Here is a 14,012-nt window from a genome sequence, read left to right as displayed (position 1 = left end):
AGAACTACAAGCACGATACTGTTTTAAGAGTTTACAAAACATTTTCACATGAACTATCTCACATCTTCCTATGAATTAAGCAGAGTTGGCATCGTCTTATTCTCTCTCACATTCCCCTACCAATTTTCAAAAAATAGATGCGAGGAGAGAAAAAAATTAAGGTGCGATTATGTTACAAGACAAGACAGAGAGTAACCAAGTAAAACTGGTTCATTAAATCATTCCTCTTTCAAATCCCTACTGGGTACTCGTGTTGCCAAGCATTATGCTACCAGATACATTCCACTCAGGAAACCGGCAGAAGTCCGTTTGTATTCTAACATGACGATCAGAGTTACATAAATGAGGAATTTTGTTAACTGCCAGGGTTAAAGGAAAAAAAGAAAGTGCTTTGCCAAAAGGCCATGGAACTGCTTCCCTAAAGATTTAAAAAACAGGATATTCATCTCTACAGAGTGATTTATAAATCAAGCCAAGGTGGAAGGCAGGGGGACAGGCCAACAAACTGCAGTCAATTAAATGTTTGGCAACAATGAAGAATCAATTTTGGATTTGTGGCCAAAACTGGGGACAAGGCTGGGGGTCAGGGTGGGAAGGAGCTGGAGGAAAGTAAACAGGAGATAAACTCCTAAATTATAACACAATCTTTAAAGTATTTAAACACATGAGTTTAAGACTATTCAAAACAAGTAATAAAAAAGTAGGAAAATGAAATGAGACATAAAGCATATTTATCAATCCATATGAACGGTTACTAGTAAAGATTATTTCTTCAAAAAGTTCTTCAAAAATCTGCATTGATCCCGTGTACCGACACCAATCCATTCCTTATGATACCCACGCCGCCTCATGGAGTTTAGACTGGCGTCCCGCACCAGTAAATGCTTTAAAAAGACCAACCACTTACTACACTAGTGGTAGTAACAACTGTTCACTATGGAAGCTCCCTGGGGGCAGGGCTGACTAGCCCTGCTGATGAAGTACACGGTGCCCGGTACACAGTAGGGGCTTCACTGATGAAAATATTTAATGAGCACCTATTTGAATGACATGTGACACACGTAACCCACACACTGTCCTCTTCCACCAGTCATTTCAGCAATTCAATCTTTTGGGGGGATTGAAATCATCTGGAGAGCTGATAAAAGCCCCGGGCGCTTTCCCCAGAAAACACACACACACAGCCTCAGGCAAAGCTCATGAAGTCCAAGCTAAGAACCACGACTCGAAGTGGGCACCCGAACACCTGACCCCGGAACCAAAGAGAAGGCTCTCCCTGGGGTTCAGAGTTCGGCCGAGCTCCTTTATGGTGAGACCCTGGCCAACCACAAAGCTCAGAAAATTCATCCCGGGTCTCTCCACCTGTACGCACCCGGGAGATTTCTTCTGAAACATAAACAGTGGCGGGCATTTTCGCAGTCCTCCCTCCCTCCAGGAGCTGCCTCAGTGAGTTCTGTTTTAAACTTGTACACAGTTCTCCTGGCCTGGGTGCACTCAAGGCCATTATCACATCTGTTTTTTTTCCCCAGCAGACAGACTAGAAGCCCACAGTGTTTTCCCACTCCTGCCATGGAGTGTCACAGTTCAGCGTGCCACGTCCAGTCTGCCAAGGTTGTTTCGAACCCTCCTCCATCTTGATGTCAGCCACCATGGTTGAATTTTGCCGATGATGTTTTTCATTCAGTCACTCACATAAATCACAAGACTAAAGAGAACCTGAATTTTGAAATATTCTCTTTAAAATAGATCCCAAATGTGACTTAGATTTGAAAAACAGCACTATCTCCAGATGCATTTATCTTCAAGACATACGAGTCTTAGCAAACTTGTTCCTAAAACTATATTTAACTGTAAAAGCTAGTACTTTCATCTCCACGTCCACAAATTATTTATCATGCCATCTTGGAGCTAACATTCAACTTTTAAGTGTTAAAATACCAATCACTGCTGCAAGAGTCCCTGAGGGATCTTTCTGCAAGTAAGCAAGCACAACAAAAAGAGAAACAGGGGAGAGGGAGCAGAGAGGTAAGGGGCAACTCAATTCTATTAAGGTTGGGATGCCGACCAACCCAGGATGCGTAGGAGTTAATTTTATCAGAATCCTTAAATCGCCCTGCTTTCATTTGCCCACAGAGCCCAATACAAGGTTTCCAACACTTCTGGATATGCATTCGGACTCCAAATTCCGATGTCTTACGAGGAACTCTCTTTTATCAGATGCCCATACATTTAAGAATATTAAAACACTAAAATAATATCCCAGGATCTTTCTGAGACATTAAACTCTATTTCTAAATCAATCAAGCATTTATGTTAAAGGTCCCCAGCAGTTTGCACTCTGACAGTCAACAGTCTAAGACAGAGTACTCTATCCACTGCTAAGACTTGGTTTGGTGCTTCACAGTAAATCAGAACTAAGAATAAAGGTTCTCTCAAGTGTGGGCACTGAAGATTTCATAACACTAACTTGCGCAATGATGTCCAAGTTCAGTTCTGATTTATTCAAATAAATAAGTACAATCTACTCATGGACCATATTCAAGCTATTAACTCCCTCTTTGAGACCCTAAGCTAGGAAAGCCTTGTACCTTTTGGACTTGATAATCACAGGTGGAGACACGGCTGCTTGTCATTTGGCAACAGAGCCACTGATACTCGTATTTGAAAACCATGTTATTAGCATACAGGTCCTGGTGTGCTGCCACCCTTGGCGATTTTTATTACCCTTTGGGAGCTTCGCCATTATTACCAGGGCAAAGAACAACTCACTCCAAGCTACACGACAATCAGAGGCTGCATCAACTGGCATTTAGTATCCCGACTCAACAAGGCTTACCAGGCAGGAGGTCTGCTTCCTAAAGTTCCTTAGAGGCCCTGCCCAGCCAGCTCCCCACCACCTTCCCAACCTCCCCTCCTACTCCCACCCCGGATATTTGGCCATGCTGCTTCCTTTCTGTCCTCAAGCCTGCCAAGTTCTTCCTCAACTCGAATCCTTGTCTCAGTCAATGCTACAGGGCCCTTCCTGGGAGGTTCCAGTCAGACCGTGGTCACTGCATCCCCTTGCGCCAGAGGGGGCAGCAGTCGAACAAGACCCTGAACACCATGGTTCAGTGTCTCTCCAAGCAGAGTCTGCACAACTCTGGCGGCCCCTTGAGACTTTTTCAGGGGGCTCATAAGTCAAAACTATTTCCATAATAACAAATACGATTTTCCTTTTCCACCATGTACACTAAGCAATGTGCAAAAGCACTGGTGGGTAAAACTGCTAGCTTGGTGCCCCTCAGCACCAATCCAGACAGAGGTCACACACTGGAGGGGACAGTCACTGTATTCTGCACTGCCACACACTCAGTACAAAAGGGGGGAAAAAGGTCATTTTCACGTAACGTGTTCTTGAAAATGCAGTAAAATTATTAATCGGATTCAGTCTTCACCTTTCAGTACATGTCTTTTCAATATTCTGCTCAGCAAAATGGGATGCATGCAGAAAGCATGGCCGCCACATACTCAAGTGTGACGTCCGGCAGAAGAGCACCTGGGAAGCGGTCTGCAAAAGCCACGGAACACCACTTTTAGAGTGGTGGTGACCATAAACTACCGTTGTTTCAGATGTGGCTATTTGGCAGACATTTTCTTGAAAATGAAAAATATGAGTCTATTACTTCAAGTAAAACTGGGAGCATTTTGCCAAGGATCAAATTCGACCTCTCAAGAGGAATCACAATTTTGGAGAACTTGTATTAGTCGTGGTTAGCTCAACCGCACCCCAACATTTACGCTTTTCTGAGGAGATTGGTGGTGATATTAAAAATGTCATTTAAAGAAATATATGTACATACTTTTTTTTTTCCCCCCCAGAGCTGCATCCACGGCATATGAGGGTCCCAGGCTTGGGGTCAAACGGGAGCTACAGCTGCCGGCCTACACCACAGTCACAACCACGCCAGATCCCAGCTGTGTCTGTGACCTACACCACAGCTCATGGCGCCGCCGTATCCTTAACCCATTGAGCAAGGACTGGGATCGAATCCGAGTCCTCAGATGTTTCTGCTGAGCCACGGGAACTCCAAGAAATATTTGTATGTTGACACGTGTCAAAATGTGGAAGAAGCTGTCTAACAGTGAACCAACAGTTTCCAAATGACCGATGTACAATGGTCCCACATCAGGCAGAGGCAGAAGATCCACTCACGGTGCAAAATGAGCCAATGGAATTCAATACCACGGAGTAGAAAAAGTTCACCCAAATAATTTCAAATACTACAACTACCCTCTAAGAAACTACCACTTGGGGAGTCTTGGTGAGTAGGATATCCACAATTGTCTGCAAAGTAGTATTAAAATATCCGTCCCTTTCCCAGCTATGTATCTGTGCAGGCTGGATTTCTTTCAGATGCTTGATTTATTTACTGCAATGGAATGAATTCAGAAGCAGCTATGAGAATTGAGCCTTTTTTTTTTTTTTCGTCTTTTTGCCATTTCTTGAGCCACTCCCGAGGCATATGGAAGTTCCCAGGCTAGGGGTTGAATCGGAGCTGTAGCTGCCGGCCTACATCACAGCCACAGCAACGCAGGATCCAAGCCGCATCTGCAACCTACACTACAGCTCACGGCAACACCGGATCCTTAACCCACTGAGCAAGGCCAGGGATCGAACCCGCAACCTCATGGTTCCTAGTCGGATTTGTTAACCACTGTGCCACGACAGGGACTCCATGAGCTGTTTTTTAAACCAGGTATTGAAGATACTTGCAAAACCATAAAACACCACTTCAAAGTCCCAGGGTTTTTTTTCTCTTTCTTGCATTCATATTGTGCCATCAACTATACTTAAAAAAAAAAAAAGTCTAAAAACTATTCGGCATTGAAGAGTCATAATCACAAATGCAAGCTCTGATTATTCTCTTGTACCAAACAATAAATGACATGAAAAAAAGTTAATTTCAAGCTTCACCACAAAGGAGGCCACTACAGGACTATCCCCACCCAAAAGTACACAACTCCAAAATGTCACTAAGCACCTGAATGTACAATTTCACATGCTAACATATTTTATGCATGGCAAACAATGCTTTACCTTAAAAGTTTTCGATGACATGCATCAGAAAAGGAAGGGACAATTTAAAAATCCACAGTAAAGGAGACTACAATAGGACTGTATTCTACTGGGAACAAATGTAATGGAAGGACCCAAATCAAAGGATGGAAGTTCTTTACCACCTAAAGCCTTTTGACAAGGTAGGAACTGATGTGCATTACTTTTGCTAAATTGCCTTTTACTAAGCCATGGAAGTGTTTCATTTTCTCTTGCAAGCTCTGTCCCATTCCTGTGATCCTGTCCCTCTGGTTAACCTGAGGCTCACATTCGGCAAATAATCTTTTGATTATGGTCTAATGGCAAACTAGATTATCAAAGCTTTCTGTGGAACATTCCCGTGAAAACAGCACCAGATTTTATTTGAAGATAGTTAGCTGACGCTACAACTTCAACTTCGTTTAAGTTTAGTTTCCTCCTATTCCCCGTTTGCATTAGAAACAATGGGAGGTATGGGAGCTCGTACAATTGGCCGCCACTGAAACAATTAATACAAAGCACTCCCTGAAGGCCAGCCTGTATTATAGGTGACGTGTCCTTAAAAGCTTAACACTGTAAATAACAGGAAAAGTGCTTCCGGAAAAAAAGTTGTATAAATTACCTGAGAATTTAATTTTCCTCACTGGTAGTTTTATCAATGTTTTTAAAAATCACAAGATTTGAAATCCAAGTAGTAAAACAATCATTGTATTTAGCAGTTTTATTTGAAGGCAAACTTTTCTTTTTTTTGGTCTTTCTGGGCCTGAACCCATAGTATATGGAAGTTCCCAGGCTAGGGGTTGAATCAGAGCTATAGTTGCTGGCCTACACAACAGCCACAGCAACTTGAGATCCAAGCCACAGCTGTGACCTATACCACAGCTCTCGGCAATGCTGGATCCTTAGCCCACGGAGCAAGGCCAGGGATCGAACCTGCGTCCTCATGGATGCTAGTCAGATTCGCAAACTGTTGAACCACGACAGGAACTCCCCTGACGGCAAACTTTTAAAATAAAGTTTATGACATGACAATGTCACAATGAGAAGTATTCTACTAGTCAAACTGGCACGTTTAATCAAGCGAACATTCTAAGAAAGGTGTGGTTTCTAGCTTAGCCTTTTCCTGCCACTCTTTACCCTTAGTCAATATGACACGACAGCTTAGCATTACAAAATAACACAACCGAGAAATACATATACTCAAATTTCTCGAGTACAGCACCATTTGCAAGCAAACGTGTCACTAAACTGCTAAGTCTGAATACTGACTCATTCTCTGGAGAGTGGTTATTAGTACATGCAATCAGGGGATTACTTCCCTTTTTGACGCTGGCAAAACAAAAGACCCCACAAGCTACAAATGTCCTGGTTCACGACAAAGGTGATCAAATGCAAAAGCAGAGGCAAAGATTGGGAGTAATTTAACCTCTGCAAAATACGTTTCGCTTTACTTATTTTTTCCTTTCCCCTTTTTAGGGCTGCACCCTCACCATATGGAAGTTCCCAGACAAGGGGTTGAATTTGGAGCTGCAGCTGCCAGCCTATGCCACAGCCACGCCAGATCTTAACCCACTGGGCGAGGCCAGGGATAGAAACCGCATCCTTATGGATACTGGTCGGGTTCTTAACCCACTGGCCTACAGGAGAACTTCTAAAATACATTTCACTTTAATCATCACCCCATGTGAAAATAAATATGGAGACAACTGAGTGGACTACAAGCAGTATAACATATTGAAGGCACAAAAAATAGGGACCAAATATACCTTGCACCCCACTGGAGGCTGCTTTAGTACAATACTTTAACTAACAGTAGTTTAAAAGAGGAGACAAAGGGGTGACCTGTCTCATCTGGGTCTCTAAGAGGATGACGGCTAGAAGGAAGATGCAAAAAGAACAGGTTTTAATTGGATACGAGGAACTTCTTTAGCAAAACAATGAGAGCAAATGCCAGGCTTATTCACTGAAGAACAGAGCCACCACCAAGAATCTCTCTTCCGCTGAAATCAGGGAGCCCAGGTACTTATCACCTGTAACTTGATTATTCGGGTTCAAGTCACCTGTAACTGCTACCTTTAATTAGTGGGCGCTATGTATCTGATTAGCTAGAACTCACTCAAGAGCCAGGATATGTCACGGTCCCCCCTTCTCTTCACAAGGCAGGGGAGGAAATAAAGACCACGGACAAGCCAGGGCTAGGTGACTTAAGCTGCCAACAGAGGTTGGATGCCAGGTTCCACATGGGCACTTGGGGCTGTGTCGACTTTGAAAGCCTCAATTTGATACACGGTACTTCCCAGGTGCAGCTGTTACGGCTGCCACCTACTCTTCCCCACACATCTGGCACTGCACCGTACCAGAGTTACCCCTGACTCTTGGCGCCCCTTATCACTACACAAGCACCTCTCAGCCCCTGATTCCCCCCCACCCCCACCCCTTTGACGGGAGAGGGATGATAAAAGGATGAGTAAGCACGCTGTAGCTGATGTTGGTCAAAGAGCATAGACCCTGGCACCGGCCGTGGAAAATGGGGGTGAAGAAGCAGAACAGAAAGCGAGGTCGGGGAGTTGGCGGTGAAAAGCGTTCCTAGGGCAGTTAGCGTTACCTCCTTCTGCAATCACCACAGACTCCAAACACCCGCTTTCACCCGGCAGCCGCCCCCCCACCCCGCGGTCAAGTGCACATTTCCCTTAAACAGTTCTTAAAAACAACACGAAAAGATAATCGTAATTTCTCCAGGCTTCCGGTTGTCAAAGACAATAAAGCCTCACCCTAAAGCATGGTTAGGTCAATGGCTGTTTTCTCGTTTTCTGGCACCCGGTCTACCCCCAGACCACCTCCGTTAGGCTAAAAAGCTACTGTCAGGAACAGTTACAGATATATGTCAATCTTGTTCAGCGGCGGCGGCGGCGGGTTGGGGGGGGGGTAACTTTTGAATCACTTCACCAGCCTGGTTACAAGTACCTGACCTTATTTTTTCCCGTAGAAAAATAGGACACCGAGAAAGCAGAAATTTCTCTTTCCCTGCTTTCCTACTTCGGCCGCTGGCAGCATCCAGGAGGCTTCCGAAGAGGGCTCTTGGGTTTCTTTCGTAGGAAACTTGCCCTCGGCAGCCAAACGTCCTCTAGGTCCCCAGTTCCCTTTAAAACGTTGAACTTCACGCATAGAAAAAAAACCCCAAGGCACACTTTCCTTTGTTAAAACCCCACGGACTTGAATTTGGGGGGTGCAACGGCCAGCAACGATCACGACAGCTCGCCGCGGCGAGGTGAAGAGGGACAGGTGCGACTTCTACCTTTGGGGGGCCTCGCGGCAGTTTGGCAGAGCAGTAGACCCCGCACCGCGTGCCCGGCGCGGGACCGCCGGAACTCTCCGTCCGCCCGAGGCCTCCCAGACACGTCCTCCCCGCTCCCGGGCCGCCCGCCGCCCCACGGGCCCGGCCTCGCCGCCGCCTCCGCTCAAAATGGAGGTGGCGGCGGCGGACCGCTGGTTACGAAACGCGCGGCAGCCACATGGCCGCGCCGGCCCCAAACTTGGCCCGGCCCGCCGCGTCCCGGCGCCCAGGCGAGGCCGGGCCCTGGCTCGAGGAGGCCGCGCGGCGCCCGCCACTCACCCACAGACCGGTAACCCAGGATCGCGATCTTCCGGGACTTGGACTGCGGCATCTTGGCGGCCTCACAAGCCCCGGGCCAACCACATCAACCGCGGCGGCGGCGGCGGCTCCTGTGCTGCGATCGGCGGCTGCCGCGCCGGGGCAGAGCGGCATCCAGGGGCGGGGCGGGCGGGCGCGGCTGCCTCGGCTCCTGGCTCGCGCGCTCAACCGCCCGGAACCGCCGCGCGGCCCCGCCCCCAAACACGCCCACGTGACCGCGCGCGGCCGCCGGGGCCGCCCCCCCGCAGCGGCTCGCGTCAGCGTCGCCCTTCCGCCGCTGCGGCCGCCCCCGCCCGAAACGCACAGAGGTGCGCCGGGCAGGCGTTTTACTTTAAAGGGAAAAACAGGAGACGCCGAAATGCCCCTAGAAAAGTCACGACTGAAACTCGCTGCGTCATGACCCTCCCACCGGCTTCCGCCGCTTTTTAATTACGCCAGTTTTCCCCGAGCGCTGATTGGACAGTTCCCACCCGCCCGCGCGATGACGCGGCGGAAACTCCTTCTCCCATTGGGGGCGGTGAAGAGGCGGAGCCAGAGGCGGGGCTGCTTGCCCGGGAGCTAAAAATAAATTCCGACACTCAGCCCGCGTTTAGGCGTTAGTGAGCTTTGCAGGCTTCGAACGTCTGGAGGCGGGTGGGAGGGGCGGAGAGACGCAAGCTTCCTAGTGATTGGTTAGATCGGGGGAAGGGGCGGGGAAAGATTGAGAGGTGAGGTGATTGGTAGAACGCTGAGCGGTTGATGGACTCGCGCTCGCAGAGCCCTTAAAAGGCGCGAGGCGCCGGTCGCTTGGCGGTTGCTCGCTGCGGTTGTTAGGCGGTTGGTACCTTGCGTGAAGTTTTTTTCTTTTTAGCCCTTTGCTATATTGGTGTCAGTCTAAGTTTGAGGGTGTAGGTTGTGACTTAGTATCATCTATGGATGAAGGCCTGTGGGAAGACTGGAATGCAGTAATTCAAAATACGCATTTTTAAAAAAAAGTGTGCGCCACCTCAGTTGTCTCAACCCTGGGATAAGCAGATCCGACACACCTGACGGGGAAAAATAGCGCAAGTCAACACATCTTTAACTCTCCACACCTTCTTGGCTAATTCAGTAGTCAAGCTCAAACACCTGCCCTTAGCTGGGAACTCTCTAGAAACGTCCTTCCAGAGGGGATTTAAGACGGCTGAGTTCACAGGCTGGTCTCTCTGGTAAAGGGACACTGGTGTATTTTCCACAAATGGTTTACTGGCAACCCCTTTCTTCAGTCGTGTTGGCGAAGGGCCCTTGGCGTGGCACCAATGTTGGGGTGCAGGAAGGGACGGCAGCCTGGGAGGCGTGGGTCATGCAGAAAGAAGGTGAGCCAGACCTGAGAAACGAGGATGCCGTGGGCGCTTTCCAGACGCGGAGACCAGTGTCATGGTAGGTGTTCTTGCCCTTGGTGGTTGTGGAAGGAGCAGAGACCCTCCACTCGTACCAGTGTCCCTTGCTGTCCTCGGGCTGTTGACAGTGTTGAGCTGCGTGGCTGAGTAGGATCACCGCTCTCTGGTCACGGCCTTTCCCAGCAAGCACGGAATCGGGGCCCTCCCCCCGCCTGCGGAGCTCCGAGCAGCAGGACCAGATTCCTTGGTAGGAAGATTTAGAGGTGACAGCCCCATAAATCCACCTTGTTGCCTTGTTGAGTTAGGACACTAACCGACGTTAAGGCAGAATCCTTCCATCATCCACTTGCGGCACTCATGGGGGAGGAGGAGCGCACGTTCTCGTCTGCACATTGAAGCCCCAGGCCCCCCGCGGGGAGTGAGACATCTCTCTGAAGTTGTATTTTATTCTAATGGGTTTTTGCATTCCACTCTATAATTAGTTGAAATATTTAAAAAAGACTCAAGTCTTAAAATGGAATTTTATCCTGTGGATTTGAATACCCCTCCTGCAGTATTTTGAACTGATGGTCCTAGATTCCCTGGTGGGTTGTGAAATTAGCTTAATGGGTGTTACTATTTTCTATTCTATTTAAAAAAATGTATGTTGCATAATAAGGGTGAGTATTGTTTCTTGGCACTTTTGCTGTGTGTATATATTTATAGACATGCTTTATATGTGTTGTGTACTGAGTTCCACTATAAAATGTATTTTTTGTGGGTTACCTCAAAAAGCTTGAAAGCACTGCCCTAGCCTAGGGGTTTAGGAGTCCAGACCGAGAAGGGCAGTTGAAATGGACACATTCATTCAAGAAATGTCCCAGTTGTGTTAAAGCCCTTTAAGGCCAGACCCAGGAGTTTTGAAGATTCTTTTATTTCAGAATTTCTTGTTTAAGAAACGACTCAGATTACCTAAAATACTTTGGATTGATGTATGAATTCACATAGAAATAACTAACTGCAGCCAGACCATATAGGATGTAGACTTGCTTCTGAATTCAAAGTACGCTGGACCCCAGGAGTTCCCCGGTGGCTCAGAGGGTTGAGGACCTGGCATTGCCACGGCTGTGGCATGGTTCTACTCCTGGCCCTGGAACGTCCACATGCCGTGAGCATGACTAAAAAAAATGTACAGCTGACGTTTGAATAGCACTAGTTTGAATTGCCCGGTCCATTTATACCCGGATTTTTTTTTCGATAGTAAATTCTTTAGTACTACACGATCCACAGTTGGTTGAATACATGAATGCCAGGTCATGGAAACTGAGGAATCACAGATCCACAGGGCAATAAAGTAGAGGATCGGTGTCCCAACCCCTGCATTGTTCAAGGATCAATTGTCATTCTACGGATTGAGAACACGTGTTATCCTTTAAAGCAGCAGGAACTGGTGCCACTGATCAGTTTCTCCTGTGCAGGTTCTGCCTCTTCACGACCGCCCTGTGTGCCTTCCCTTGCCCTGGGAACTCAGAATTCTATCTCTTCTATTTGAATTCCAGAGAGAAGACCTGATGGGTTCAGCGAATTACCATCTCGTGAGTAAGGAGCTCATGCTAAACCCGTAGACTGGCCAGGTAAGCCTCTGCTGGCCCCGACCTCCTGCCGGCTGGTCATGGCCATTATTGGCGGTTGTTTGAAGCCTGAATTGTTGGCTCTTGGGAATTGTATTGTGTAAGGCCGTTTCTAAGTCCAGTGACATCTGATTTCTAGTTGGAATGAATTCCTAGAGGTAATATACAAAACTTCTAAAAAGTCTGTTTAGTTAGACAAAGAGTGAAAACCACTACCGTGCTTGTTTTTTGCTGAAAAGACATTTGTGAAATTATTTTACCTTTGTTACACGTAAAAGGGTGCCCCTGAATGAAAGGAGGCATGAAGGCATTTTGTTGTTTTGTTGTTCATTTTAAATACTTGATAAAGGAAAACTAGAAAAGAACTAGACTCGGAGTTCCCATCATGGCTCAGCAGAAACAAATCTGACTAGCATCCATGAGGACACAGGTTCGATCCCTGGCCTCTCTCAGTGGGTTAAGGATCCGGCGTTGCCTGAGCTGTGGTGTAGGTCGCAAATGTGGCTCAGATCCCACGTTGCTGGGGCTGTGGTGTAGGCCGGCGACTGCAGCTCCGGTTCAACCCCTAGCCTGGAAACCTCCATATGCCGTGGGTGCAGCCTTAAAAAGACAAACCAAAAAAAAAAAAAACAAAAAAAACCCCCACAAACCCCAAAATAAACTAGGCTCATCTTAATCTTGACATAAGCCACATCAGACTGATCTCTTGTGCCTCCCAATGGGTATTGTCAAAAAATCAAACAATGCAACTTTGGGGAAGCCGCCCGAGGTCATTGACTACCAAGGTCTTGTGAATGAGAGCAGGGTGTGCTCCGCAGGGCCTTGGTGGGCTCTGCTCAGCATCCTGCCATGAGGCCACTCTGGGGAAGGCCTGTCTTTCACTCTGGCATGAAAGAAGGTCCTCTCCTGAGGCCAGGGCGCAGTCTGGCCCAAAGCCTGAGGCGTGGCGATGTTTCGTGGAGATCGCTCCTGGAAGTGGGAAGTGGAGAGAGCCGGCCCTGAGTCCACGGAGTGGGCCGCGCCTGAGGGAAGAAGTTGGCTTGGCAAGGAGCTGTGGGGACAGGTCTAGGCCTCTGCAGGCGCGGTAGATATTTTCAGTGTCAGGGCTTGAATTGTTAACGACCTGGGTCCTTGGACTCTTTAATCAGTAGAACTGATAAGAGGCCGGATGAGAAATGCAGGCAAGGCTTTACTGGGACTCGTGGAGGGAGAGGAAGTCACAGATGCCCTTGCTGGCTCTCCAAGAGGGAGTGAATTGGTTCCTTTTGTGGGTGAAGGTGGGAGGGTCGCTGGGTTGGCCTGGAGGGACTCGATTGTCCCGGCCACCTCCTTGGAGACGCTGCGTGCAGGGATTATGCGCAGCGTCCTGACACGTAGCGGTTGGGGTTGGCCTTTTTGTGTCTGGGTGTTGATGATTTGTCCCACTTGTTCCCTGTGGAGGTAATTGCGGCCCCTTAAGAGTTTGTCTTGTCCAAGGAGACCGTGGTCTGGGTGCAAGCACTGCAGTAAAGGGTCCCAGCCTGTCTCAGATGTGTCCTCCACAAGAGGATCAAGTCCTGACCCTCTCAGAATATCGTCTTACTGGGAAATACAGCTGTTGCTGCTAGAACCTGTTAAGACGAGGCCTTACGGGAGAGTAGGCTGGGCCCTGATGGATATGACAGGTTTCCTTAGAAGACACACACACACACACGATCATATAAGGACAGAGGTGGAGATTGGAGTGCTGCTTCCACAAGCCCAGGAACACTAGGGCCACCAGAAGCTGGGAGGGCAGAGGAGGACCCTGCCCTGGAAACTTCAGAGGGAGTGTGCCCTGCTTCCCTTTGGAGGGAGGATTTTGGACTTGTGGCCACCAGAACTGTGAGAAATTTACATTTTTTTTTGTTTGTTTGTTACTCAGTGTGTGTTAATAGCAGCCTTAGAAAAGGAACCATCAGCTGTCCTCAAATTGTCAGTAAAGTGTCATTTAAAGTTTGAATCTAGGAGTTCCCATCATGGCTCAGCAGCAATGAATCTGACTAGCATTCATGAGGATGCAGATTTGGTCCCTGGCCTTGCTCAGTGGGTTAAGGATCCAGCATTGCTGTGACTGTGGTTGTAGGCTGGCAGTTACAGCTCCAATTAGACCTCTAGCCTGGGAAACGCCATATGCCATGGGTGTGGCCCTAAAAAGACAAAAAATAAAAATTAAACAAATAAAGTTTGAATCTAGTTTCTGCTAGGCTGTGGATGAATTTGGCTGCTTTCCTAGCAGCCCAAGCTAGAGTGTACCTGGTTGGGGGCTCAGCAGCAGAGCGGAGGGGGTCCTGGGGGGT

The 14,012-nt window shown here is 47.9% G+C and overlaps 1 protein-coding gene across 1 annotated transcript in view; it reads right to left on the bottom strand.

Moving 5' to 3' along the window:
• RHEB (Ras homolog, mTORC1 binding) overlaps positions 1-8,901 on the bottom strand; it is a 42,629-nt gene extending 33,728 nt beyond the window's left edge. Inside the window, exon 1 of the mRNA XM_047762948.1 lies at positions 8,688-8,901. Within this exon, the coding sequence (XP_047618904.1) occupies positions 8,688-8,739 (52 nt within the window). The 5' untranslated portion in view covers positions 8,740-8,901. The remainder of the gene's footprint in view (positions 1-8,687) is intronic.
• Between the last annotated feature and the right edge of the window lie 5,111 nt (positions 8,902-14,012).

Source organism: Phacochoerus africanus, chromosome 16 (assembly GCF_016906955.1).
Source record: "Phacochoerus africanus isolate WHEZ1 chromosome 16, ROS_Pafr_v1, whole genome shotgun sequence".
NCBI lineage: Eukaryota > Metazoa > Chordata > Mammalia > Artiodactyla > Suidae > Phacochoerus > Phacochoerus africanus.
This window is presented reverse-complemented; position numbering and strand designations above follow the sequence as displayed.